The 25,855-nt window shown below is 43.2% G+C and overlaps 2 protein-coding genes across 2 annotated transcripts; both read left to right on the top strand.

Annotated features, from left to right (window-relative positions):
• Window positions 1–2,202: 2,202 nt before the first annotated feature.
• On the top strand, window positions 2,203–10,488 carry LOC131193712 (zinc finger protein 75D-like). Its single transcript, XM_058174196.1, has 6 exons — window positions 2,203–2,219; window positions 2,632–3,233; window positions 3,478–3,592; window positions 3,698–3,765; window positions 7,550–7,679; window positions 10,370–10,488. Exons 2-6 carry the CDS (start codon window positions 2,820–2,822, stop codon window positions 10,486–10,488), a joined length of 846 nt encoding a protein of 281 aa, XP_058030179.1. The 5' UTR covers window positions 2,203–2,219; window positions 2,632–2,819.
• Window positions 10,489–11,051: 563 nt separating this feature from the next.
• Window positions 11,052–25,704, top strand: LOC131192659 (zinc finger protein 708-like). Its single transcript, XM_058172017.1, has 7 exons — window positions 11,052–11,789; window positions 14,249–14,339; window positions 17,045–17,651; window positions 17,901–18,015; window positions 18,143–18,210; window positions 19,770–19,899; window positions 23,709–25,704. The coding sequence occupies exons 1-7, from the start codon at window positions 11,054–11,056 to the stop codon at window positions 25,160–25,162; spliced, it is 3,201 nt and encodes a 1,066-aa protein (XP_058028000.1). The 5' UTR covers window positions 11,052–11,053; the 3' UTR covers window positions 25,163–25,704.
• The last annotated feature ends 151 nt before the right edge of the window (window positions 25,705–25,855 follow it).

Raw genomic sequence — 25,855 nt, 5'->3', positions numbered from 1 at the left:
ATATTAAAGAGCTGTTGTCACTACCCTGGTCTCCAGCCTCGTTACTTCCAGAACCTAACAGTATGTATTGGATATGTGGAAAATATGCCTATGGGTATCAATAATGGAATGGATCTTGCATCCTAGAATAATAAAGCCAAGTTTTTTTCTCCTCCCATTGAACAGAAACAATTGCTAGGACTAACTGTTCTGATGATTTACCAGATAAAGTCCAAGCAAAAAAGAGCCATCAACCAACCATATAAAAAATTAAGTTGGAATGATGATGGACCCAGAGAGGATCATCCACTATTATGGACCTGCTAGATGGTAAGATGGCACCCCAGTACCAGAGAGCCCATTTAAACATAATTTCTGCAAGCATGCTCAAGTAATTAATTTGAGTAATTGCTGCATTGAAATAGATGAGAGGAAATAAGGAAATTACAGATAAGATTAGTCATGTCCAGTCCAAACCTGAGAGGAGACCTAGATGAAATAAATTGTTCAGGATGGTTTGCAAATTGAAAGAATTAGCAAAATTTGCAATATTAGATTTGGCTATTATGTTTTACCATGTTTGATTCCTCTCATACAAATTATGATAAAATTAATAATGAAAAACATGACTTTAATAATTTAATAGAAAGTGGAAGGAAAGAACAATGTTATAATGAATAGGAAAACATTAAAGAAGATTCAGAATATCTTGCTTCCACAGGAACCTAAAGAAAATATAGGAGTTATGAATTAAAAGTATAAAAGAATAATTAAGGTAGAAGAGAAAAAGAATGGAATTAAAGGAAATAAATAAAGGTTTTTTTTATAAATTGTAACAAATGTAATACCAAAGTGTGAGACCATCTGTTTGCTGTTTTCTGACTATGCAAAGTGACTACAATTGGTAATGTAATCAATTGTGAGACAATGTATTATGACTTGATAAGAGTTCAGAACAGAACTTACACCTGAGCCAAAATCCTATCAGGAGACAAACATAGGCCCAGAAATTATAAGTAAATAAGAAAAGATATCAGAGAATGGAGGAATTGCCAAGATGATAAAGGTGAAACAACTAAAAGGACAAAGTGTTCAATTTACATGCATTGTGTAGGAGTATAAAATGTAGCTTGACTGCTTTGCGCTTCTTGAACCAATCCAATTGGGAAGAGTTCAAGAGGCACTTGAAACCGCTTTTTTTATTTTATTTTCATATTTTTTTTACAATAAATCTTTGATTTTGTTAATCAGACTTGTCTTGGAGTTGTGAATATCAAATTTGTGCTTTAAATCTCACATAGTTTAGATTTATATGCCTTTTCCACGATCTTTCTTTCTTAGTTTTGTATTTTCGCATTTTCTCCAGTCAGAGATGAAATGCCATTTCCCCTCTTCATTTCTCAATTAAGAGCCTCTTTTTGAGGTAAAATTTCTGGAATATCCATCGGTTTTCCTCCATTTTGGAACTGGTTTTCTTTTTCCCCTTCACTGTTTCTGTTGGCACAAGTGATGGGTCACTGTTCATCAGAAGAGGCTGGAGGCTCTGCCCTTTCTTCCCCTTCGCTGTGAGGCAAAGTTAATTTGAAAAGGGGACCTGTATATATTGAATTAAAGAAAAAAAACAAAGGTGGAACATCATTTTCCTGATTGTGGCTTTGCTGCCTGTGTCCCATCTTGCTCCCCTCAGGCCGGGAGTCCACAACAACTGCCAGACACAAGCTGTGTTTCCCAGAGATTCTGGTCCTTCTCTTCTGACTGCCCAGTTGTTTCTGACAGATTTTGAGGCCTCCTCCAATTCTACCCAGCCTTCAGGGCAGCTGATCTTGAGAGTCGAGTTCAAATCCTCCAGAGAGATTTTCTCCATTTCCACAAACAGTTCCTATTCCTCAGGAAGGAGAAGATGGAGAAAGTGGCACCTCTAGAAACCTTGACAGGAGACATTGAGTGGGGCCTTTCCTCCTACTCCCACGCCCATCGTCCCTCCCCTCCTTCCTCAGACGCTCCTCCTTCCCGCCCTTTCTACAATCCTGGCACTGTGCCAAATCTGCCTGGGGCGTTCTCACGACCAGTGAACTCGCTTCCCATTGGCCCACTGGAGGTCGTGCGTCACAGTTGCCTTCCAGAGGAGGCTGCGAAGGAAGCGCTTGCCCTCTAGGAGGCCGCACTCTCTCTCCTTAACCCTTGAGCTCCGCAGGTGGCGGAGAGGCTGGGAGAGTCTGGCAGATCCAGACGTGCCCCGGGTGAGTTGGGGCTCTTCCCGGGCAAAGGGAGGCGGAGGAGGAGAGATCCGCCCGGCCTCCTGTGGCTTCAACCCTGGGTCCCATGTTCCCCAGCCGCCCTCCATGAAGGGAAAAAGCTGGGATACAGGAAGGCGGCGGGATCGGGGATCCTTCCGCCTCGTGGGGAAGAGCCTGAGTGGGGAGAGGTCGGCCTGTGGAGGCCCAGGAGAGGAGAGAGGGCGAGGAGGAGGCAGAATTGCACCAGGCCCCTGTCTCCGGAGGGGGAGAGAAGCGGGGCGGCCTCTCCAGCTGCCTCCTTCCCGGCCCTGCGCTGGGATGAGCCGCTTGGGGCTCCAGGCAGGTTGGGTGAAAGTTGTTCAGAGGCTTAATTCCACTTTCTAATTCTTTCTAATTATTTTTTCTTCCCTCTCAGATACAGAAACTTGAAGCTATTTGAAATCTGCAAGCCAAAATTTTCTCTTGGGGGAAACAAAAGAGCGAAATAACTTGGAGGGATCAGAGTCCTGAGGCGCCAGAAATGGTCCTGTGAAGGAAAAGGCATCTGGAGACCCAGAAGAGTCCTTGGACCCATTTGGAGTTGCTGTGCAGGAGAGAGAAAGGATGGAGACACAACCTTTGGGAAAGGAGGGAGCCGGAAAAGGCTCTTCAGCTGCTCAGCCTGGGAAAGGGGGGAAGCTCTGGACAAGGACTGCGCAGAAGATCCTGCAGGAGGAAACCATCCTCCCTTCAGAAGTTCAGCTCCGGAACTTCACCCAATACTGGGAGGCTGAGGGTCCCCGAGGACTTTGCAGCCGACTCCATGGCTTTTGTAGGCAATGGCTGAGACCAGAAAAGCACACCAAAGCCCAGATGCTGGACCTGGTGGTTCTGGAGCAGCTCCTGTTCCTTCTGCCCCCAGAGATGGAGGGCTGGGTGAGGGAATGTGGAGCAGAGACCAGCTCCCAGGCGGTGGCCCTGGCTGAAGGCTTCCTCCTGAGCCAAACGGAGGAGCAGAAGGAGCAGGTTGACTTGCAGGTGAGACACTTTAGAGCTTAAAGTATGTGTTTGAATACTTCACCTCTCCTTCCCAAACTTCTCTGACATTCATACTATGTGGCAATGTCCCATCAATTCTTGTAGAATATTGTTCCATTGTTTTCTCATTCAACCACACGGCTGTATATTGGGGGCTTTGATGTCATGTTCCAAATATAAGAATCCAATTTATATCATGTGATGTACATTAATTCTACTTTTTTTTCCTTCCTCCTATTGGAAGGGCTGCACTGTGGAGATCAGAGATCCTGAGGGAAAGAAGAGCCCATCAAATCCCCCTCAGGATCTATTTTTCAGGAGGATCCCTTGGGAAGATCAAAGTCAAGACACCTCAGGAGGTAATTGAAGATCCTGATTACCCATCTTCACTCTTTCTTCTCTTCTATTGAATACATCCTCCTATTTTACTAATTATGCATTTTGAAATTATTTATTCTTTACAGAGGAAAAAAGAATGAAGTTTTCTGGTTTTTCTGACAGAAATCAAACAGCGGTTGAATCTCCAAATCAAGTAAGAAAGAGAAAAGTTATTAAATTTGTATTGTCTTTTCAGGAAGTGAAGCTGGCGAGCTGAGTGCTCTCTCCTTCTATTTCCTTGTTTGGCCTGGATTATAAGGCTAATGAAAAATAACTAAATACCACATTGCCACATTACTATTTTTAAAAGCCTTGTTTATAACTTAGTTCAAAAATAAGCAAATCATATTAAAAAATAAAGGAATTTTAAAATCCAAAGAGAATGGCCACAGAGCAGGGTCTCCAACCTTTTGGACCTCAGGGACCACCAAGTCATAATTTTAAAATCCCATGGACCACTGTGGGGAGGTTGAGCTCAGCCACCTTCGCCTACCTGTCTGCTTTCAGGCCTCCGGGCGGAGGAGAAAGTGCCTGGTCCAGGCACACAGCCTGGGAACCTCTTTGTGTTCCTCCTCTCAAGAAACTTGGTCAATCTGAGTGAAGCAAAACAAAGACAGGCAGACTGATGGTGGCTTCTGAGAGGAAGTGTCCCATATTCCAGATTGGTTTAGACTGGCTTTGTCCCCAGACCACCTCTCCACCTGGTGCACTGGCCTGCCGTGGAGTTGCCTGGCATGCTGCACCGGATGGAGGAGCTGCTCTAGGATGACCAAAGGGCCAGTCCTGTGACTACTGCAGTTCTGGAACAGGACTGGGCCATCAGGGCTGGAAATCTCCACCATAGGGGTGGCACGCAATGTGCAACTTTGCAGATGGTGTAACATGCAAAAGGAGCTCAGCCCTTGCTGGCCAGAACAAGATAATGATGTTATTACTGAAAGTGGTGGTGGAGGAAGCCCAAGCAGCTTTTTTCCATTTTATCTTTTCTTCTCTACGTTACAGTACACTGTTAATTACTGTCCTATTTTAGATTTAATCAGCATCAACTTAGAATCTTAACCGGTGCACCATTATTATTTTTGCACAACGTAATCAAGGCAATGCAGCAAAGAAAGCAAAGCTAACAAATCTCAGTTCCCCTGTTTCATGCTAAATTTCTTTAAGAATTCTACCATTCCATTTAAATGTATCGCATATTCACGCTAGGATTTATCCACCAATCCAATACAAAGGAAGTCTTTAGAGCCTGGTGTTTCTACATCTTTGTTTTTAAATCTCACAGGCAAAAAAAAAGTAGGTTAGAAGCAAATGGAGGACTTGGGAAAGTAATGGTTGGGAGGAAAAAAAATCAATGAGAAAAACGGAGATGTCCAGAAAGGGACAGTTGATGTAAATAATTATAATTTTAAAAAATCACAGTCAAAGAGGATTTGGGCAGCTAACACAGGAAAAGCCATTTTGGAAAGAGTTGGTGCAAAACAAGGAAGGGTCTTTCACAGAAAGAGCCACAGGAAAGAAGAGGAAAGAACAATCGCTTTGTGTGGAAAATTTGGCAAAGATACCTCAAAGATATCTCCAGGAGGAGGATTTCTTGCTCCTCCTGGAACTGCTGCTGCTCTTCTTCCTTTCTCCGCCGTAGCTGCCCAACCTCTGAAGATCCAGTATTTCCACCTCATCCAAAAGGCTGGCTGGGGCAGAAGCATGGAAGGAGTGGCGAGGGCTTTGTGGGGTCCCCTGATGATGGCTTGAAGTAGACAAGGGCCTGGCTTACATACAAACCCGCTGGGCTCGACCTGCTGGGTGAAGGGACTGATGAGCGCTTGAGGCTTGGAGTGCTTAGCTCAGAGCGGTAAACCGCATCCAGGAAGCACCACAGCAGAGAAGCAGCCGAACCCTGTTTTTGCTGTCCTTGCAGACGCCAGATCGGCCCCTGCAAACTCTGTCTCTCAAGGAGCCCGGCCAGAGTTTCCTGTGCCACTTCAGCCAGCATTCCTCGAGAGACAAGAGTTTGCCGATTTATCGCCTGCAACGGACAGCAAGGCCAGGATTGATTCCGACTGCTTCTCTCTGCTAACAGGCGGCCAAGCTAACAGCCTGAAGGACCCCATCCTGTCTCTGGGAGTCAGCGCTGAAGCGTGAGCGCCAGAGGAAACCTTGGCTCCTTGAGAAATGGAACATCTGGACCACAAAATTTTGTCACCACTGGTTGGTGACCAGTGACATAGAGCATGTAATTACAGTACCTTGGGCTACAAAAGAAGATAAGGGCCTTTAAGGAAAATGATTGTGTTGCACTCTTAAGGGAGAGCTGGCAAAGAGGGACCAGGAAGGCCAGATTAATGGCATTCCCTGACCTGGTTGAGGTTCGGCCCAAGCCAAGGCTGGAGCTGGGAGGCACATGTCTGACCCGCCAAGGTGCGGCTTCCAAGGCCTCAGGAATGGCATCCTGGGGCCCCAACCCAACCGAGCAAGCGGGAGGCATGCATTGCTTACCTTAGCTGAGCTGAGCTGAGCAGGCTTTCAAGGTGACTGGCACATTAGCTGGGCCGTGTAGCAAAGGCAACATATATAGGGTGGGTTGAGCGTTGAGCAGCCGGAAGGAGTGAGCAAGTGCTGACTGGGAGAGTGAATGGCGACTGGGAGGGGGTGTGGCCAGCCAAAAGTTGCTACCAGTTAGAATAGAGTAGAATAGAATAGAATAGAATAGAATAGAATAGAATTTTATTGGCCAAGTGTGATTGGACGCACAAGGAATTTGTCTTGGTGCATATGCTCTCAGTGTACATAAAAGAAAAGATACGTTCATCAAGGTACAACATTTACAACACAATTGATGGTCAATATATCAATATAAATCATAAGGATTTCCAGCAACAAAGTTACAGTCATACAGTCATAAGTGGAAAGAGATTGGTGATGGGAACTATGAAACGATTAATAGTAGTGCAGATTCAGTAAATAGTCTGACAGTGTTGAGGGAATTATTAGTTTAGCAGAGTGATGGCCTTCGGGAAAAAACTGTTCTTGTGTCTAGTTGTTCTGGTGTGCAGTGCTCTATAGCGTCGTTTTGAAGGTAGGAGTTGAAACAGTTTATGTCCAGGATGCGAGTGATCTGCAAATATTTTCATGGCCCTCTTCTTGATTCGTGCAGTATACAGGTCCTCAATGGAAGGCAGGTTGGTAGCAATTATTTTTTCTGCAGTTCTAATTATGTTCGATGACCCCAGGCCAAATTGCCGCTACCAATGCACCCAAACTGATGCGAACTGGTTGAATACCACCTCTGCTTTCCAGGCCAAAAATGGGGGTGGGTGGGTGGCCTTGCATGGCACCCCTGTGCCCTGTTTCTGTTTTCAGGTTGATGCAGGAGGCACGTGTCGGCTGCATGTGCCCCGCCCCCTGTGCATGCACGACAGAGACCCGAAAACCAGCTGGCTGGTGGGAGGCACATGTGCATGCATGGTAGAGCTGGTTGGCATAACTGGCATGCCTACAGAGAGGGCTCTGTTCTACCTGTGGCACAATGCCATAGGTTTGCCATCACAATAGGTGATACCTGGCCCAAAAGTAGTAAGTGCAACAGGATCTTAGAGTCTTAGTGCAGAATCAGTTAAACATGGGTAAGCAGTATGCTATAGTTGCCAAAAAAACAACCCAATCATAGAATGCATTAAAATGATCTATTCTATGTCCAGGCATTTATTTTTCTTTCCTAAATTTAGAACTGACATTTCAACTTGTTTTTCATTTTGTTAGATGGATCCCAATCTGTGGATCCTTCTATATCTTGAGCTTATCTTCTGGAGTGTTGGTATTGCTGTCAATTGGTCTCGTCTGCAAATTTGATGAATTCCCCCTTCTGTCCTCTTGTCTAAATCATTGATGAAGATGAACAGATCTTGCGAATCCCCCTGTTCTGTTCTTTTTTCCGTATTCAGAAGGGTCTTGTGTCCTTTGAAGAGGTGGCTGTGTATTTCTCAGAGGAGGAATGGTCTCAGCTGGATCCTGACCAAAAAGCGCTGCATTCGGAAGTCATGCTTGAAAACCATAGGAACGTGGTCTCTCTGGGTAAGAGTTTTCTAGTCCTCAATTAGAGAGGGAGAAGGAAAGGATCTGGCCTTCTCAATGTCAATGTCTCTTTGGTTACATGCTTTCTGTGCCATTTCTTATGTGTATTTTTCCATTTCTATTTGAACTTATCTGTGGAGGCTGAGAAGAATGTGCTTTTATTTGTCCTCTGGAGGTCATCAGGAATGTTGTCATTTGTCCTCTGAAACCTCCCAAAATTATGTGAGAACAGAACTTTCTGAGGCCAGAAGAGCATTCTCTGAATCCAATTCAAGAACGAAGGCCTCATGAAATGTGATTGCAGCATCCTAGAGCAGTGATGTTGAATCTTGGGTGTCCGTGTAGGAGCTGACGAGAGATGGCTCCACATGCCACCTGTATACATGCCATGGTTCTCCATCACAGTCCTAGGGTATAGGCCAAGTTACCATAGTTCACTTAGCAACCATTCGAAGTTATGATTTCCCACCCTCTCTACTGCTTTAGACCCAGTCCCGAAATTACAAATGGTGAAGCACTATACCTGTCCACACTTTACTGATCACAGCAGAAGGGCTGCAGTATTTGCTACCTATTACCCCACCCCATCCTGCCAACTTACTCATGATGATGAGAGTCATTGGTTCCTTTGCATTTGCAGCCATTTCAATTTCAAATCTTATTGTCGGTGCACAGCATATGTACAATGAACTTGGTTGAGCTCCTTTAGTGCAGCCCCCAATACAATACAACTCACAGTGAAGACAGAAAATCCTAACCATCCCTAATCATAAGCACCCAGTCCTATTGCACCAGTGTGAACAGCCGGCCCTGCAGTCCATTACTGTAGTTATGATGTTATTTCTCATTCAGGAGTCTGACGGCTCAGATAAAATGTTCTTCAGCGTGTTTGTGCGGCTGGTTTGCTTCTATAGCTCCTTCCTGATGGTAGGAGGGTAAAGAAGGAGGACCAGGTGAGAGGCCCTGAGAATTTTCCTTACCCTTCTAAGGCCCTAGCAATCTCATCTAGTGGTATCATGGTACAGTGCTTCCTGGCTGAGAGTTCTCCATTGCTGCTTGACCAGAGGCTCTTTGGGGCCGTGCTCAGGCCTCCCGCCCAGTTTTCTCTTGTTCTTTTCTCCATCTTTCATTTTCCTGAATCTTCTGACTCTGGGGTGTCAAGGAGCTGAGCTCAGGATCCTGGAATGTGATTCTGGTTGGAGCAAAGTTTAGGGAGTACTGGCTAATGTCAGGTTCCAAGTAATTCATCCATCAATAAATGAACTGGGCATTCCAGTTCCTCAAAGAACAAATTTATTTAGAAATATCATCTTGGCACTAACTAGTAGAAAGCCAGTACAGAAAGTTCCCGGGTTTCACCGTCACTATAAATAGGATTTTCTCAAGTTTTCAAAACAACACGTCACATTGTCCAACCGGATGAGAACAGTGTGACTTGCTCCTTTCTCTGGCCAGCCAGCCATTGGAACGCATATGACTGATCGGCCAGCTATGCTGTTTTGGCTAAAACTCCATCCATCTCAGATCTCCGTTTCAGCTCCTAAGTGTGTCAAACTGAATTCATATGAATAACCCAGGATATAACCAAACCCACAATCTAACCAAATTCAGGCTTGACACCAAGATCCGATTGAGGAAGTATGCCCACTTCCCTGGAATTCCGTCAAAAGTCGCCCTGAACCTCAGCGGTGCCACAGGAGGTGCGGCTGACGGAGCTGGTGGCAGAGTTGCAGGGAGTGTGGTCAGCGGAGACGGTAGCGGAACCGGGGCCAGCTGCGGTGCCTGCATCCAACTGGCACTGCACCCACCCTGGCCGGGAAGAAAGCCCGCCAGAGGGAATCAATCGCTGGTGGCAGCATGAAGACCTCAGCCCTTCCTGTGGCAGCCTGGCTCCAGCAGTAGCTGCCACTCCAGTGGATTGGGCCTGCTGGGAGGCAGGGTTGTGCTCATCCTGGGCCATGTGGAAAGACTGTCATCCCACTCTGGATGCTTGGGCCCCAGATCTGGAAGGAAATGTAGGCTGAGCCAGAACCCATCTCCTTCATCTTCCTGAGGCTTCATGCCTCCTGAGTGACAGGTCAGTACTCAGGGCTCTGACTCCAGGCAGCATGCTTGAGGTGATTACTGTTTTAAAGGAGATTTGTTAATGTCAGCATTCCAAGTAATGCCCCAATGAAGGAAGTCTCCGAGGCTGGCAATTCATCAAATTTCCATTTTATTAAAGATGTGATAGGCACATCTGGGGAAACCGGATCTGAAAGTTCTGGGTTTGTCCCACCCAAAAGAAAATCAAAGATCCATCCTCCACCCACAAGTCCATCACATGGTCCAATACTACCATCCAACTGGAGACAACTCAGTCAATCCCATCTAGGTATAGGCAGTGTCCTTAACTCCCAGAGAAAGGATTGTTGTTATGGCTAATTCCCACTGATGGAGAATTCTACCGTTTTCCCAGGCACTAAATGTGGCAGCCCTGAAGCTCAAAGAAAAGTTATTTCAGGGCTGACAGATATTTAGATATTTTCAAAGCTTTCATGAATTATGAATATAGAAATCATCATGTCTATATCACACCACTGTAGGCATGCAAACAACATAATGGAATTTTGGAAAATTCAGAAGAAAATGTGTTAACTCACAATTTGATCTTTTCTAACTTTATCATTTTCATTTCTCTTTCCTTGAAGGTAATAATGGACAGGAGAATCAAGATTCCTGTGAACTGTTCCAAGTAATCAATAAAGATGGAACAGAGAAATTTGGAATTCAAATGGAATTAGAAAGCCAAGAGAAAAAAGTCAAATAATAGGAATCAGAAAGATCACCACCACTGATGCTCCAATGCAAGACTTTCTTGCCCAAGAAGAGAAAATAAGGAAAAATATATTGGGAAAAGTGTGAAGCTAATCAAAGATAAATTACATGTAAACGAGCACTATTTAACCCAAAACAAAGGAGAAGATGCTATAAGACACAACGGACAAAATTACAATGGGACATTCATTCATTCTCTTGAAAATAACTTACTTGAATCTCAAAAGTGAGTCACAAAAAGGATTACAAATGTTTGGAACCATATAAATGCATGGAGTGGGAAAATCTTACTCAGAGTAATGGACTGATACCACAAAATGATCCACACAGGAGAGAAACCATATAAATGCATGGAGTGTGGGAAAACCTTTACTCATAGCAATGGACTTCGATACCACAAAATGATCCACACAGGAGAGAAACCATATAAATGCATGGAGTGTGGGAAAACCTTTAGTCATAGCAATGGACTTATACCAAATGATCCACACAGGAGAGAACCATATAAATGCATGGAGTGTGGAAAGACCTTTGTCATAGCAGTATCATACCACAAAATGATCCACACAGGGGAGAAGCCATTTAAATGCATGGAGTGTGGAAAGACCTTTGCTCGAAGACATCATCTTATTTACCATCAGATGATCCACACAGGGGAGAAGCCATTTAAATGCATGGAGTGTGGAAAGACCTTTGCTCGGAGAGATAAACTTATTTACCATCAGATGGTCCACACAGGGGAAAAGCCATTTAAATGCATGGAGTGTGGAAAGACCTTTGCTCGGAGAGATAAACTTATTTTCCATCAGATGATCCACACAGGGGAGAAGCCATATCAATGCACGGAGTGTGGAAAGACCTTTGCTCATAATACTGATCTAAGAATACATAATAGAATCCACACAGGGGAAAAGCCATTTAAATGCATGGAGTGTGGAAAGACCTTTGCTCGAAGAGGTAATCTTATTTCCCATAAGATGATCCACACAGGGGAGAAGCCATATAAATGCGTGGAGTGTGGAAAGACCTTTGCTCGAAGAGGTCATCTTATTTCCCATAAGATGATCCACACAGGGGAGAAGTCATATAAATGCATGGAGTGCAGAGAAACATTTACTCAAAAAAGTAGTCTTATTTCCCATCAGGTGATCCACACAGGGGAGAATCCATATAAATGCATGGAGTGTGGAAAGACCTTTGCTCGAAAAAGTCACCTTATTTCCCATAAGATGATCCACACAGGGGAGAAACCCTTTAAATGCCTGGAGTGTGGAAAGACCTTTCCTCAAAGAGGTAATCTTATTTCCATAAAAAGATCCACACGGGAGAAGCCGTATAAATGCATGGAGTGTGGAAAAACTTTTGCTCAACACAGTTATCTTGCTTCCCATAAAAAGATCCACTCAGAAGAGAAACCATTTAAATGCATGGAATGTGGAAAGATCTTTTCTCGAAGAGGTAATCTTATTTCCCATAAAATGATCCACACAGGGGAAAAGCCATTTGAATGCATGGAATGTGGAAAGACCTTTGCTCAACGCAGTTATCTTGCTTCCCATAAAAACATCCACTTAGAAGAGAAACCATTTAAATGCATGGACTGTGGAAAGAGCTTTGCTCAGAATGGTAATCTTACTTCTCATAAAAGAATCCATGTTCGGGAGAAAGTATATAGCAATAGTAATTCCACTTTAGACTTATCTACCACTCCACAAAGTTTTATAGGAGTCTTTGAACAGTTTACAAAGTCAGCATATTGTCCCCAGAAATCTGGGTCCTCATTTTACCGACCTGACAAAGATTAAAGGCTGAATCAACCATGAGCTGGTCAGGATCGAACTCCTGGCTGTGGGCAATTGCTTGTAGTACTGCATTCTAACCTCTAACATTCTAACCTCTGACCCATCATGTGTATAGATTTTTATGTGTATGCATATTGTGCCTTTCTGATCCAAATGAGACAAGGGTGAAACCAACAGTGAAATTTAATGTGGAGAAAAGTAAGGTATTTCACCTGGGCGGGAAAAACAGATTACATGAAACCTAGCTCAAATACAGTAACTGTGTGAGGGACCTTGGGAAATTGAGTGGATGATCACTTGAATATGAGTCATCTGTGTGCGGCAGCAGCCAAAAAAGCTAAGACAATCTTTGGTTGTATAAACAGAGGCAGAAAATCAAAATCACACGAAGTGTTAGTACCATTTTATAAAGCCTTAGTAAGACCACACTTGGAATACTGTGTCGAGTTTTGGACATTATATTACAAAAAAGATTTTTAGTCTTTGGAGAAATTGTAAAGAAGAGAAGCTAAGATGATTAAAGGCCTGAAGACTAAAGCATATGAAGATTTGTTGCAGGATTTTGATTTGATTAGTCTAGAAAAAAGAAGGATTAGGAGTGACATGATAGCAGTACTCCAGGACTTGAGAGGCTTCCACAATGAGGTCAATTTATTTTCCAAAGCACCAGAGGGCAGGACAGGAAACAATGCACGTGAACTAGTCAAGGAGAGAAGCAACCTGGAATTAACAAGAATCTTCCTTACAATGTGGACAATCAACCAGTGGAACACTTGCTTTCAGGCATTGTGGGTGCTTCAGCACTGGATACTTGTCTGAAATGATATAGGACAGAGTTGGAAAACCTTTTCGGCACCGAATGCTGAAACCAGAATGGCCGCATGCGTGCTGGAAACCAGAACAGCAGCTACCTGGTGCACATTTGCGCACCAGCCAGCTGGTCTTCCGTTTTCCAGCACCCCCGCACACATGAAGACCAGCTGGCTGGCGCAAGTTCCCTTCTAGCTCAATTTTGATTCTGATTCTGAATCAATTTTTTGGTGCTTTTTTGCTGTAGGAGTTTTTAAAGCAAACATGAGAATCAGTGGAGATGAAGATTGTCATTTGGCCTGAAAGTGATGTGTGGCTGCCAATATTTAAGAGGTGGAGATTCCCCAGTCATTTCAAGAAACTTCCTCTGATGAGTATATCCACTAGAGCAGAGTTGCAGTCAGAAAGACAGTTAGTCCTGAATCCCTTACTATTGTTTCAGCTTTTCGTACTTTGCTTATTATTGTCAAAATCTGCCTTTTCACCCTGCTTCACATTATGTAATGTGAGTAATAACTGAGAAACAAAAGCTATAAGGAGAACAGGGTTATAGTGATGCTGAATTAGAAAATGTAACTCATTGACTCTTTGTCCTAATTTTGTGGTTCCTTGCCTTCTCATGTTGCCTATCTCTGGACTCAGGCAATCTTATGAATATCTTTTTAGGTCCCCAGAACTGGACAGGGTATTCCAAATGGGATCTGACTAAAGCCCTATGTAGCAGGTTAGGACGTCCTTTTTCCTGATGGTGATACATCTGGTGAGGCATCTCGGAATTTTGTTTGCCTTCACAGCTGCCTGATCACACTGTTTACTCATTTTGCAGTTATTTTTTTCAGTACCATGGTAACTTTGTTCACACAGTGGCGTGAAAAAAGTGTTGCTTGAACTCAGAATATGCATATCTTTGTGTCTGTTCTGAGCTTTGTCCACACATGGAGTGTTAAAGCACGTAGTTTTATTAAGAGAAAGCAGTAGTAGGGAAATATGGATGCCTATTAAGTTCCCCTAGCTAGCCAGCCTTCTGGCCAACCCAGGTAGTCCTTGATTTACAATCATTTATTAAGTAACCATTTGAAGTTACAATGGCTGTTCTGACTCCCTTCCTTCTTTCCTTGTCCCAAATTACCCATCCTCCAGAGAATCAGAATAAAAATGAATCCAGTGTGCTAACATTGGAAATGATCAATCAAGCAGGAAGACCTTTGAAAATCATTGGGGTCAAAATAAGGTGAATTTAAGAATTACTTCAAAAAACTACTTCAGACCTGTTCATCTATCTTTGCTTGCGGAGTGTGCAGCAAAGCTGGAGAATGAGGTTGGATGGCGCAGTGAGGTGCCATCCTTGCGCCACCTCTTGCCTCGCCTCGCCTCACGGCAGCAACAGCAACAGGCACAGAGGTTAAGAGAAGATAGTGTTGTGCACAGTATTCTCTGTCTGTAAGCAGGATCAGGCAGCTGTGTGATGTGTCCAGTTGGCTGCATCGCATGCCTCCATGCCTCTGCCTTTTCTTTTGCTGCAATGTATGACCATGAAGTCCCAGCCTGTTCAGCCTCCACTGTCAAATCTGGTACTCTAGAAAGCAAAGACAAAGGGAAAGAGAATAGCGGTCTCATCCCTCACCTATAGAAGGAGGAAAAGGAACTTGTGGTTTAACCCCACATGGAAGCAAAGGTCTGTTTCTTGCAGATTTCTCCTGACTCTTCCATCCCCTTTGAACTTGGTCTCTATCCTTGGAAGGAGATGGAGGGCTAAGCTCAGGGGTGAAATCCAGCAGGTTCTGACAGGTTCTAAAGAACCGGTAGTGGAAATTTTGAGCAGTTCAGGGAACTGGTAATGGAAATTTTGAGTAGTTCGGAGAACTGGCAAATACCACCTCTGGCTGACCCCAAAGTAGGGTGGGAATGGGGTTCTTGCAGTATCCTTCCCCTGCCACACCCACCAAGCTATGCCCACAGAACTGGTAGTAAAAAAAAATTGGATTTCACCACTGGCTGGGCTGGGCTGAAGCAGAGGAGAAAGGAGGGTCGGAAGAAGCTGCACAGCCAAGGATGAGGGGCTCCAGCTTCTCCACAAGACCTCACAGGAGACACATTGTGCAAATGAAAAGGCCTCCTTCCAAGTCAGCAGCAGCGCCTGAATCAAAGAGTGGCAAGTCAGGCTCTTAGTTTGTTGATTTGAAGTTTCTATATACCATCTCTGTTATTAGATCTCAATTTTTCTGAGGGACTTAACTCCCAGAGTTTGCTGGCTGAATTCTAGTTGAAGTCACCACTTAAAGTTAATTGAGATGATTTCAGAACATGTCCTTGTCCCAAAACAGCCATAAGATGTAAGACACTTGAGCTGCTATTGAATGCTTCCCTCATTCAAAATTTGTGGTCTTTAGCTTTGATCCTTATTTCATTTTGTCACAACAGTAAATACAATCATCAGCATAAACAATAATTCATCATGAGAGAAAAAGTATATATAAGTAAAAGTATAAGTAAAAGTAAGCATATAATACTATAATGAAGAGAACAATAGGACAGGAACGGTAGGCACTTTTGTGCTCTTATGCACTTGTCCTCTTAGATGAGGTCAATAGTAGACAGTTTTTGGTTGAAGATTTTGGGGTTTTGAGTAGAGACTATAGAGTCAGGTAGTGAGTTCCAAGCGTTAACAACTCTGTTACAAAAGTCATATTTTCTGCAATCGAGTTTGAAATGGTTGACATTAAGTTTAAATCTATTGTTTGCTCTTGTATTGTTGCGATTGAAGCTGAAGTAGTCTTTTACAGGAAGGATATTACAATAGATGATTCTGTGTGTTAAACACAGATCATGTCGGAGTCGGCGGAGTTCTAAGTTTTCTAAACCCAGGATTTCAAGCCTGGTGGTATAAGGTACTTTGTTGTTTTCAGAGGAGTGAAGAACTCTTCTAGTAAAATATTTCTGGACGCGTTCGATAGTATTAATGTCAGAGATGTGGTACGGGTTCCAGACGGATGAGCTGTATTCAAGAATAGGTCTGGCAAATGTTTTGTATGCTTTGGTTAGTAGTGTAGAGTTTTTGGAAAACATCCTCTGCCTGCTGCCAGTGCCGCCTGCAGCAGTGTCACCTGCAGAAGGCGGCGAAACATAGAGAACAGCCACCTTCCCTTTGGGGAAGAGCCAGCAGGCGTTTCAATGGCAGGTCAAGCTAGGATTTATTGACAGCACATCACAGCATGTTTTGGAAGGAGGGAGGCTCCTCTTTCCTGTGCTTTGCAGGGAATCCTGTAAATGTACGCAAAAGCCATTAGGGGCCGCCTTCAGCCCAGAGAAGGGAACATCAGGCGATTCCCTAATAGACCACTAGAGGGCGGAAGACAGGGCTGGCTTCCTAGAGGAGGCCGGGAGGAAATGCCATCATAGAGCCTTGTCTCTCTAGGATCTTGCACTCGCTCCCCTTGATCCCTGGGGCTCCGCCAGCGGAGAGGCTGCGGGTGGGAGAGGCTGCTGGGGGAGATACAGACGTGCCCGGGGTTGAGTTGGGGGCTCTTCCTGTGCAAAGGGAGGCGGAGGAGGGAGAGAATTGAGCCCGGCCCTCTTCAGGCTTCAACCCTTGGTCCCATGCTCCCCAGCCGCTCCCGCCATGCAGGGGGAACTGGAAGAAGCGGGGATGCCGGGAAGGGGGGGAGGGGAGGGTCGGCCTTGCGGAGGCCCAGCAGGAGAGGAGAGAAGCCAGGCGAGGAAGAGGCAGGATTCGCACCATGCTCCCCAAGGGCCTGATCCTCTGCAACCCATCCTGTCTTCGGAGGGGGAGAGAAGCGGGGCGGCCTCTCCAGCTGCCTCTTTCCTGGTCTTGTGCTGGAATGACCTACTAGGGGCTCCTGGCAGGATCTGTGAATGTTGTTAAGTGGCTAAATTCTACTTTCTAATTCTTGGTATTTATGTTTCTTTCCATCGCAGATACAGAAACTCGAAGCCATTTGAAATCTTTACAAGCCAAATTTTTCTTTTGGTCACCAAAAAAAAAAAAAAAAAAGTGCAGAATAACTTGGAGGGATCAGAGTCCTGCAGCGCCAGAAATGGTCCTGTGAAGGAAAAGGCATCTGGAGACCCAGAAGAGTCCTTGGAGCCATTTGGAGTTGCTCTGCAGGAGAGAGAAAGGATGGAGAAACAACCTTTGGGAAAGCAGGGAAGCGGAAAAGGCCCTTCAGCTGCTCAACCTGGGAAGCTCTGGACAAGAACCGGGCAGAAGATCCTGGAGGAGGAAACCATTCTCCCTTCAGAAGCTCAGTCCTGGAACTTCATCCAATACCAGGAAGCTGAGGGTCCCCGAGGACTTTGCAGCCGACTCCATGACTTTTGCAGGCGATGGCTGAGACCAGAAAAGCACACCAAAGCCCAGATGCTGGACCTGGTGGTTCTGGAGCAGCTCCTGGCTCTCCTGCCCAAAGAGATGGAGACCTGGGTGCGGGAGTGTGGAGCAGAGACTAGCTCTCAGGCGGTGGCCCTGGCTGAAGGCTTCCTTTTGAGCCAGACGGAGGAGCAGAAGGAGCAGATCAAGTTGCAGGTGAGACACTTTAGGTAGCCCAGAAGGTAATAGAGAATGTGGTTGAATACTTCTTCCCACCTTCCTAAACTTCTATGACATTCATAACATGTAGCAATGTCCCACCAATTCTTGTAGGACATTATTCCATTGTTTTCTCACTCAACCGATTAATATTGGGGGCTTTGAGGTTGTGTTCCAAATATGAATCCACTTTATTTCATGTGATGTACATTAATTCAACTTCTTTTATCTTCCTCCTATTTGAAGTGTTCCGCTGTGGAAATAAGAGATCCTGAGAGAAAGAAGAATCCATCAAATCCCCCTCAGAAGCTGTTTTTCAGGAGGATTCCTTGTGAAGATCAAAGTCAGGACACTTCAAGAGGTAATCAAAGATCCTCTGATTACCCAGAGAGAACCCATCTGTCTTACCTTCTTCTTTTCTATAGAATACTTCCTCTTATTTTGTTAAATATGCATTTTGAAATTATTATTTATTATTTTTCTTACAGAGAAAAACAGAATGAAGTTTTCTGATTTGTATGATGGAGCTCAAAAAGCGGTTGAACCTCCAAATCAAGTAAGAAAGGGAAACATTATTAGATTTGTATTCTCCTTTCCTTCAGGAAGTGAAGTGGGTGTGCAGAGTTTGCTCTCCTTCTATTTCCCCCATTGCTTGGACTGGATTATTTTTGTGTTCCTGCGCAACATGGACAGCATAATATCACTGTTGTAGTAACTGGTAGAGACCCATTCTTTTTTAATTCTTTGACTTGGAATTGTGCATGGCTAATGTAAAATAACTAAATACATTGCCACATTACCATTTTTAAAAAGCCTTGTTCATAACCAGTAGTTTAGAAAAATAAGCCAATCATGTTAAAAAAACCCACAGAATTTAAAAATCTTAACGAGGATGGAACCATAGAGCATGTAATCACTTTGGGTTATAAAATAATTTCCAATCCTCTGATTTGTGCCTGGATTAGGAGATCCAATATTCCCGCTTTGCAAAAGCTGAGAAATGACTTTCCCAGGAATTTTAAGTTTTTTTAACGTTTTTTTTTAGTATTGTATACGTTGTTGCTGTATTTTATTTTGGCTGTAAACCGCCCTGAGTCTTTCGGGAGAAGGGCGGTATACAAATTAAATAATAATAATAATAATAATAATAATAATAATAATAATAATAATAATAATAATTATTATTATTATTATTATTTTATCTTTTTTGTTTTCTCCCATCAAGCCAATGGCTCAGACTGCTAGATCAATAAATGATAGAACAATAAATCCGTTGATCCAGAAATGGGATTACTTTGCTTAAAGGCACTGAAAGTTCTGCAGAATCTATCAATTTGATAATACTTGCCCCAAATATTTCTTCAGTCAAAGAAATTTTCCAAATTGTTCGTTTTCCCACTTAAAATTAGGAGTTGTATGAAGCACAGCCATTGAACTTAGTACGTATCTTGCTTTGGGAACAATGTAGTAGAATAACAGAGTTGATAGGGCTATTAGAGGTCTTCTAGTCCAACCCCCTTCTCAGACAGGAAGCCCTATAACATTTCAGATAAATGGCTGTCCAATTTCTTCATAAACACCTCCACTGTTGGAGCACGAAAATTTCTGGAGGCAAGTCATTCCACTGATTAATTGTTCTCACTGGCAGGAAATTTCTCTTTAGTTGTAGGTTAGTTCTGTCCTTGATTTGTTTCCATCCATTACTTCTTGTCGTGCCGTCACATGCTTTGGAGAATAAATTGGCCTCTTCTTTGTGGGAGCTGTTAGATCTTGCAACATTGCTATCATGTCACCCCTAGGTCTTCTTTTTGTTAAACTAGACATACCTAAATCCAGCAACTGTTCTTTGTATGTTTTAGCCTCCAGGACCCTAATCATTTTGGTTACTCTTCTCTCTAGTCTTTCTAGAGTCTCAAAATCTTTTTCATTCTGTTAGATAGGGCCCAATCTGTCAATCTTTTTATATCTCGAGCTTATCTTCTGGAATGTTGGTATTCTTGTCAATTTTGTCTTCTGTGCAAATTTGATGAGTTCCCTTTCTATCCCCTTGTCTAAATCATTGATGAAGATGAAGACATCTTGTGAATCCTGTTCTGTTCTTTTTTCTTTGTTCAGGAGAGTCTTGTGTCCTTCGAGGAGGTAGCTGTGTATTTATCTAAGGAGGAATTGTCTCAGCTGGATCCTGGCCAAAAAGCGCTGCATTCGGAAGTCATGCTTGAAAACCATCAGAATGTAGTCATGCTGGGTAAGAGTTTTCTAGTCCACAATCAGAGAGTTCAAGAAGACAGATTATAGTTAGTTTTTTATGTAAAAAATCACTAATCAGATATCGTCTCCTGGGAGGGAGAAGGAAAGTATCTGGCCTTCTCGTACTCAAAGGAAGGAAAGAGTCAATGTCTCTTTGCTTAAATGCTTTCTGTGCCATTTCTTATCTTTTTTTCCCCATTTTTATTTGAACCTATCTGTTGAGGCCGCAAAAAAGTGAGGTGTGCTTTTATCTGTCCTCTGGAGGTCATGTGAGAGGAATGTGTTGTCATTTGTCCCCTTAAACCTCCCAAAATCATGTGAGAACAAATCTTTCAAGTCAGGCCATGGAAGATTATTCTCCCAATCCAATTCAAGAATGAAAGCCTTGAATGCCCAAGTTAACACAATTCACTTACTGACCATTTGAAGTTATGATGTAGCCCCACCCCTAAATACTTTAGACCCAGTCCTGAAGTTACAAATTTTGCAGCACTACAGCCGTCCACGCTTACAAATGACAGCAGAGGTGCTGCAACATTCACCATACCTATTCCCCCATCTCCCGCTGCGAAGACTTACCCTGCAACGATGTAGCGAACCATTGGTTCCTTTGCGTGCTTTGGTGCATTTGTGCAGAAAATATAGGGCTACAGGAATGAGAGATCACGTGAGATCAGTAGCGCAGAATTTCACAGTACTGATTTCGTGTGATCTCGCACTATAGTACGTTAGGCCCAGGGGTGAAATGCTCCCGGTTTGCACCGGCTCGCCCGATCAGGTAGCGATGGCAGCTGCTGGTTGGGATGAAAATCCTGGCTCTGTCTGAGCCGTGTCAGCAGAGGTTTTCTTTTTTTTTAAGTTTTTCTTCAGCCGAAACATGCCTTTAAAAGTAAACTCTGATGTTCTGAGCAGAGACCATCAGAACCCTTTAAAAGTTTTTTTAAAAAAAACCTTCAGCCAAAAAGGGAAAAAAAGGGGGGGCTTTAAAAAGCTCCTCTGGCCATCCCAGCTGAGTTCCTCATCACCAGAACCTTAAAAAACATGTTTTCTACATGTTAAAACAATCGTTTTAAAAGGTTCTGGGCTGCTATGAGGGAACTTCAGCTGAGATCGACAGAGGAGCTTACTTTAAAACTTCTTTCCCACTGGCAATCCCAGAGGAGTTTCCTGAACCTAGCAGGCTTTTAAAATCACTTTTAACAGTCACTTCAAGATAATGAATCCTCACTTAATAATTACTGCTCCTTTTGGGCTGGCAACATCATGCTTTTCTTCAGCTACTGATTACAGCCTGCTTTGACTGCCTGCTTTGCTGAATGAGGAACTCTGAGAGTTGAAGTCCACAAACCTTAAAGTTACCAAGGTGAAGACCCTGATCTAAAAAAATAAATAAAAATAATAAAATAAAGTATTTGTGCAGCTTTCTGAGATTTGGTGTGTTTCTGTAGTGTTTCACTCTAACTACACAAACACACAAAATCTCACAAAGCTGTATGTGGCATTGTGTGTGTGTGTGAGTCAGTTGTGTTGTGTGTGTGTAAAGTGTGAAAGTGTGAGGTTCCTGCTTGTTGCAGGGGCCATTTTGGGTGAAGTGCAGCTGCTTTTACATTGTGTATGAGTCAATTGTGTTGTGTTGTGTGTGTGTAAAGTGTGAAAGTTGGTTTTTGGTACCTCTTATTGTTTTATACTTTGTTTTTTTTATTATTTATTATTATTGGCCACGCCCACCGAGTCATCTTACCAGCAAACCACACTCACCAATTAAGTCACACCCACAGAACTGGTAGGGAAAATTTTTAGATTTCACCCCTGGTTAGGCCTCTGTTCTCTGCTAACTGAGGCCAGTATCAGATCTGGCCGAAGAGTCCTTGCAAGTGATGAGACTTTGGGCCTCCCAATCTTTCCAATCTCAGCATGAAGAGCGTTTACAAACCAATGGGAGGCTTCAAGCAAAGGATTTTGCCCCAGAGTCATCACTGGGATTGAGGAACGAGCGAGTGGAGGTTTGCACGTCAGACACATATTGCAGAGAAGCTACTCCAAGGTACACCGGGGAAGGAAAATTGATTCAAATCTTATAGGTCTCTGATTAAATTAACCCACCTCAAAAAATCTTAAGTTTTTCTTCAGCCGAAAACATGCCTTTAAAAGTAAAAAAAAAAAAAAAACCTCTGATCGCGGGGCTGAGCAGAGATCATCAGAACCCTTTAAAAGTTTTTTTAAAAAAAACCTTCAGCCAAAAAGGGAAAAAAAGGGGGGGCTTTAAAAAGCTCCTCTGGCCATCCCAGCTGAGTTCCTCATCACCAGAACCTTAAAAAACATGTTTTCTACATGTTAAAACAATCGTTTTAAAAGGTTCTGGGCTGCTATGAGGGAACTTCAGCTGAGATCGACAGAGGAGCTTACTTTAAAACTTCTTTCCCACTGGCAATCCCAGAGGAGTTTCCTGAACCTAGCAGGCTTTTAAAATCACTTTTTAACAGCCCCCACTTTCAAGAGCCCCCACCCATGCCCACCCAATTCCCCCTCCTCACTTACCTATAATTACTGCTCCTTTTGGGCTGGCAACATCATGCTTTTCTTCAGCTACTGATTACAGCCTGCTTTGACTGCCTGCTTTGCTGAATGAGGAACTCTGAGAGTTGAAGTCCACAAACCTTAAAGTTACCAAGGTGAAGACCCTGATCTAAAAAAATAAATAAAAATAATAAAGTATTTGTGCAGCTTTCTGAGATTTGGTGTGTTTCTGTAGTGTTTCACTCTAACTACACAAACACACAAAATCTCACAAAGCTGTATGTGGCATTGTGTGTGTGTGTGAGTCAGTTGTGTTGTGTGTGTGTAAAGTGTGAAAGTGTGAGGTTCCTGCTTGTTGCAGGGGCCATTTTGGGTGAAGTGCAGCTGCTTTTACATTGTGTATGAGTCAATTGTGTTGTGTTGTGTGTGTGTAAAGTGTGAAAGTTGGTTTTTGGTACCTCTTATTGTTTTATACTTTGTTTTTTTTTATTATTTATTATTATTGGCCACGCCCACCGAGTCATCTTACCAGCAAACCACACTCACCAATTAAGTCACACCCACAGAACTGGTAGGGAAAATTTTTAGATTTCACCCCTGGTTAGGCCTCTGTTCTCTGCTAACTGAGGCCAGTATCAGATCTGGCCGAAGAGTCCTTGCAAGTGATGAGACTTTGGGCCTCCCAATCTTTCCAATCTCAGCATGAAGAGCGTTTACAAACCAATGGGAGGCTTCAAGCAAAGGATTTTGCCCCAGAGTCATCACTGGGATTGAGGAACGAGCGAGTGGAGGTTTGCACGTCAGACACATATTGCAGAGAAGCTACTCCAAGGTACACCGGGGAAGGAAAATTGATTCAAATCTTATAGGTCTCTGATTAAATTAACCCACCTCAAAAAATCTTAAGTTTTTTCCTAATTTCTTCTTGGATGTTTCCTCTGATTATTCCTTAACTTAAAACTGGCTTTGAGTGAGATTTGCAGATAGACAGACAGACAGACAGACAGACAGACAGACAGACAGAGATAGATAGATAGATAGATAGATAGATAGATAGATAGATAGATAGATAGTAGATATAGATAATTGTAGAGATATTTTCTACATATTTTCAAAGCTTTCATAACTCATGAATATAGAAATCATCATGTCTGTATCACAGCACTGAAGGGATGCAATATACAACTTAATGGAATTACGGAAAAAATCAGAAGAACATTTGTAGATTTTCTACAGTTCGATCTTTTTCTCTAACCTTGTTATCATTTTCCTTTTTCTTTTGCTTTAAAGGTAATAATGAGCAGGACAATCAAGATTCTTGTGAACCGTTCGAAGTGATCAGTGCGAAGGATGGAACAGAGAACTTTGGAATTCAAATGAAATTAGAAACCCATGACAGAAACCAGTCAAATGATTGGAATCAGAAAAGCTCATCTTCCACCGATGCTCCAATGCAAGACTTTCTTGCCCAACAAGAGAAAATAGGGAAAAAATATATTGGGGAAAGTGTGAAGCCAATCAAAGCTAAATTAACTGTAAACGAACAGTATTTAACCCAGAACAAAGGAGAAGATGGTATAAGACACAACGGACAAAATTACAATGGGACATTCATTCATTCTCTTGGAAATAACTTCCTTACATGTCAAAAAGTGATTCACACAAAAGAGGATCCTTATAAATATTTGGAATCTGGAAAACATTTTACAACGAGTGGGCAATTTACTTCCCATGAAGTAAGTCACACTGGGGAGAAACAGTGTTCAGAAGCACCTGTAGCCCATGTAGCCCAGTCCCTCCAGGCAGCAGGAGAGAAACCACATAAATGTATGGAGTGTGGAAAGACCTTTGCTCTGAGCAGTAGACTTATTATCCACAAAAAGATCCACACAGGGGAAAAGCCATTTAAATGCATGGAGTGTGGAAAGACCTTTGTTCAAAGAGGTAATCTTATAACCCATAAGATGATCCACACAGGGGAAAAGCCATTCAAATGCACGGAGTGTGAAAAGACCTTTATTCGTAAGTATGATTTTAGTATCCACAAAACGATCCACACAGGAGAGAAGCCATTTAAATGCATGGAGTGCGGAAAGACCTTTGCTCACCACAGTTATCTTACTTCCCACAAAAAGATCCACTCAGAAGAGAAACCATTTAAATGTATGGAGTGTGGAAAGATGTTTACTAAGAGCAGTGCTCTTACTTCTCATAAGATGATCCACACAGGGGAGAAACCATTTGAATGCATGGAGTGTGGAAAGACCTTTGTCCAAAGAGGTAATCTTATTTCCCATCAGGTGATCCACACAAGGGAAAAGCCATTCAAATGCACCGAGTGTGGAAAGACCTTTGCGCAAAGAAGTCATCTTCTTACCCATCAGATGATCCACACAGGGGAGAAGCCATATCAATGCATGGAGTGTGGAAAGACCTTTCCTCAAAGAGGTCATCTTACTTCCCATGAAAAGAGCCACGCAGAAGACAAACCATTTAAATGCATGGAGTGCGGAAAGACCTTTGCTCGAAGTGGTAATCTTATTTCCCATAAGATGATCCACACAGGAGAGAAGCCATATAAATGCATGGAATGCGGAAAGACCTTTGTTCAGAATGGTAATCTTACTTCTCATAAAAGGGTCCATGCTCGAGAGAAAATATATAGCAATACAAACTCCACTTTACACTTCTGTAGCAATAGCACTTACAGTGCTTTACAGACCTCTCTAAGCGGTTTTACATAGCCAGCATATTGCTCCCAACAATCTGGCTCCTCATTTTACAGACCTCAGAAAGAAGGATGGAAGGCTGAGTCAACCTTGAGCTGCTGAGACCTGAACTGCCAAACTGCTGGCAACAGGTGATCAGCAGAAGTAGCCTGCAGTACTGCACTCTTAACCACTGCGCCACCACGGCTCTTATATATACCAGCCACAAAGCTTTATAGCAATCTTTGAGCAGTTTACAAAGTCAGCATATTGACCCCAGCAATCTAGTCCTCATTTTACCAAACAGAAAGATTAAAGGCTGAATCAACTATAAGCCGGTCATATCGAACTCAGCTTTCAGCTTTTCCTCCATTTTGGAACTATTTTTCTTTTTTCTTTCTCTTCAGAGCCTTTCCGTGGGCACAAGAGATGGGTTGCCCACGGTGTTCATTTGAATTTGCTGGAGGGGTCTCTGCCCTTTCATCTTCCCTCCTTCAATGTGAGGCTGAGGGAATAATTTGGGAAGGGCACCTGTATATATTCAATTAAAGAAATAAAAAATAAATGTATAAAAATCATTTCCTTGATTGTCACCTTCTTGCCTGTATCCATCTTCCTCCCCTCAGGTCACAGTTCAAAACAACTGCTAGACACAAGTTGTGCTTCCCAGAGATGCTCCTGGTCCTTCTCTTCTGACAGCTCTGCTTTTCTGACAGGATTTGGCCCCTT

Source organism: Ahaetulla prasina, chromosome 2 (assembly GCF_028640845.1).
Source record: "Ahaetulla prasina isolate Xishuangbanna chromosome 2, ASM2864084v1, whole genome shotgun sequence".
Taxonomy (NCBI): Eukaryota; Metazoa; Chordata; class Lepidosauria; order Squamata; family Colubridae; genus Ahaetulla; species Ahaetulla prasina.
This window is presented reverse-complemented; position numbering and strand designations above follow the sequence as displayed.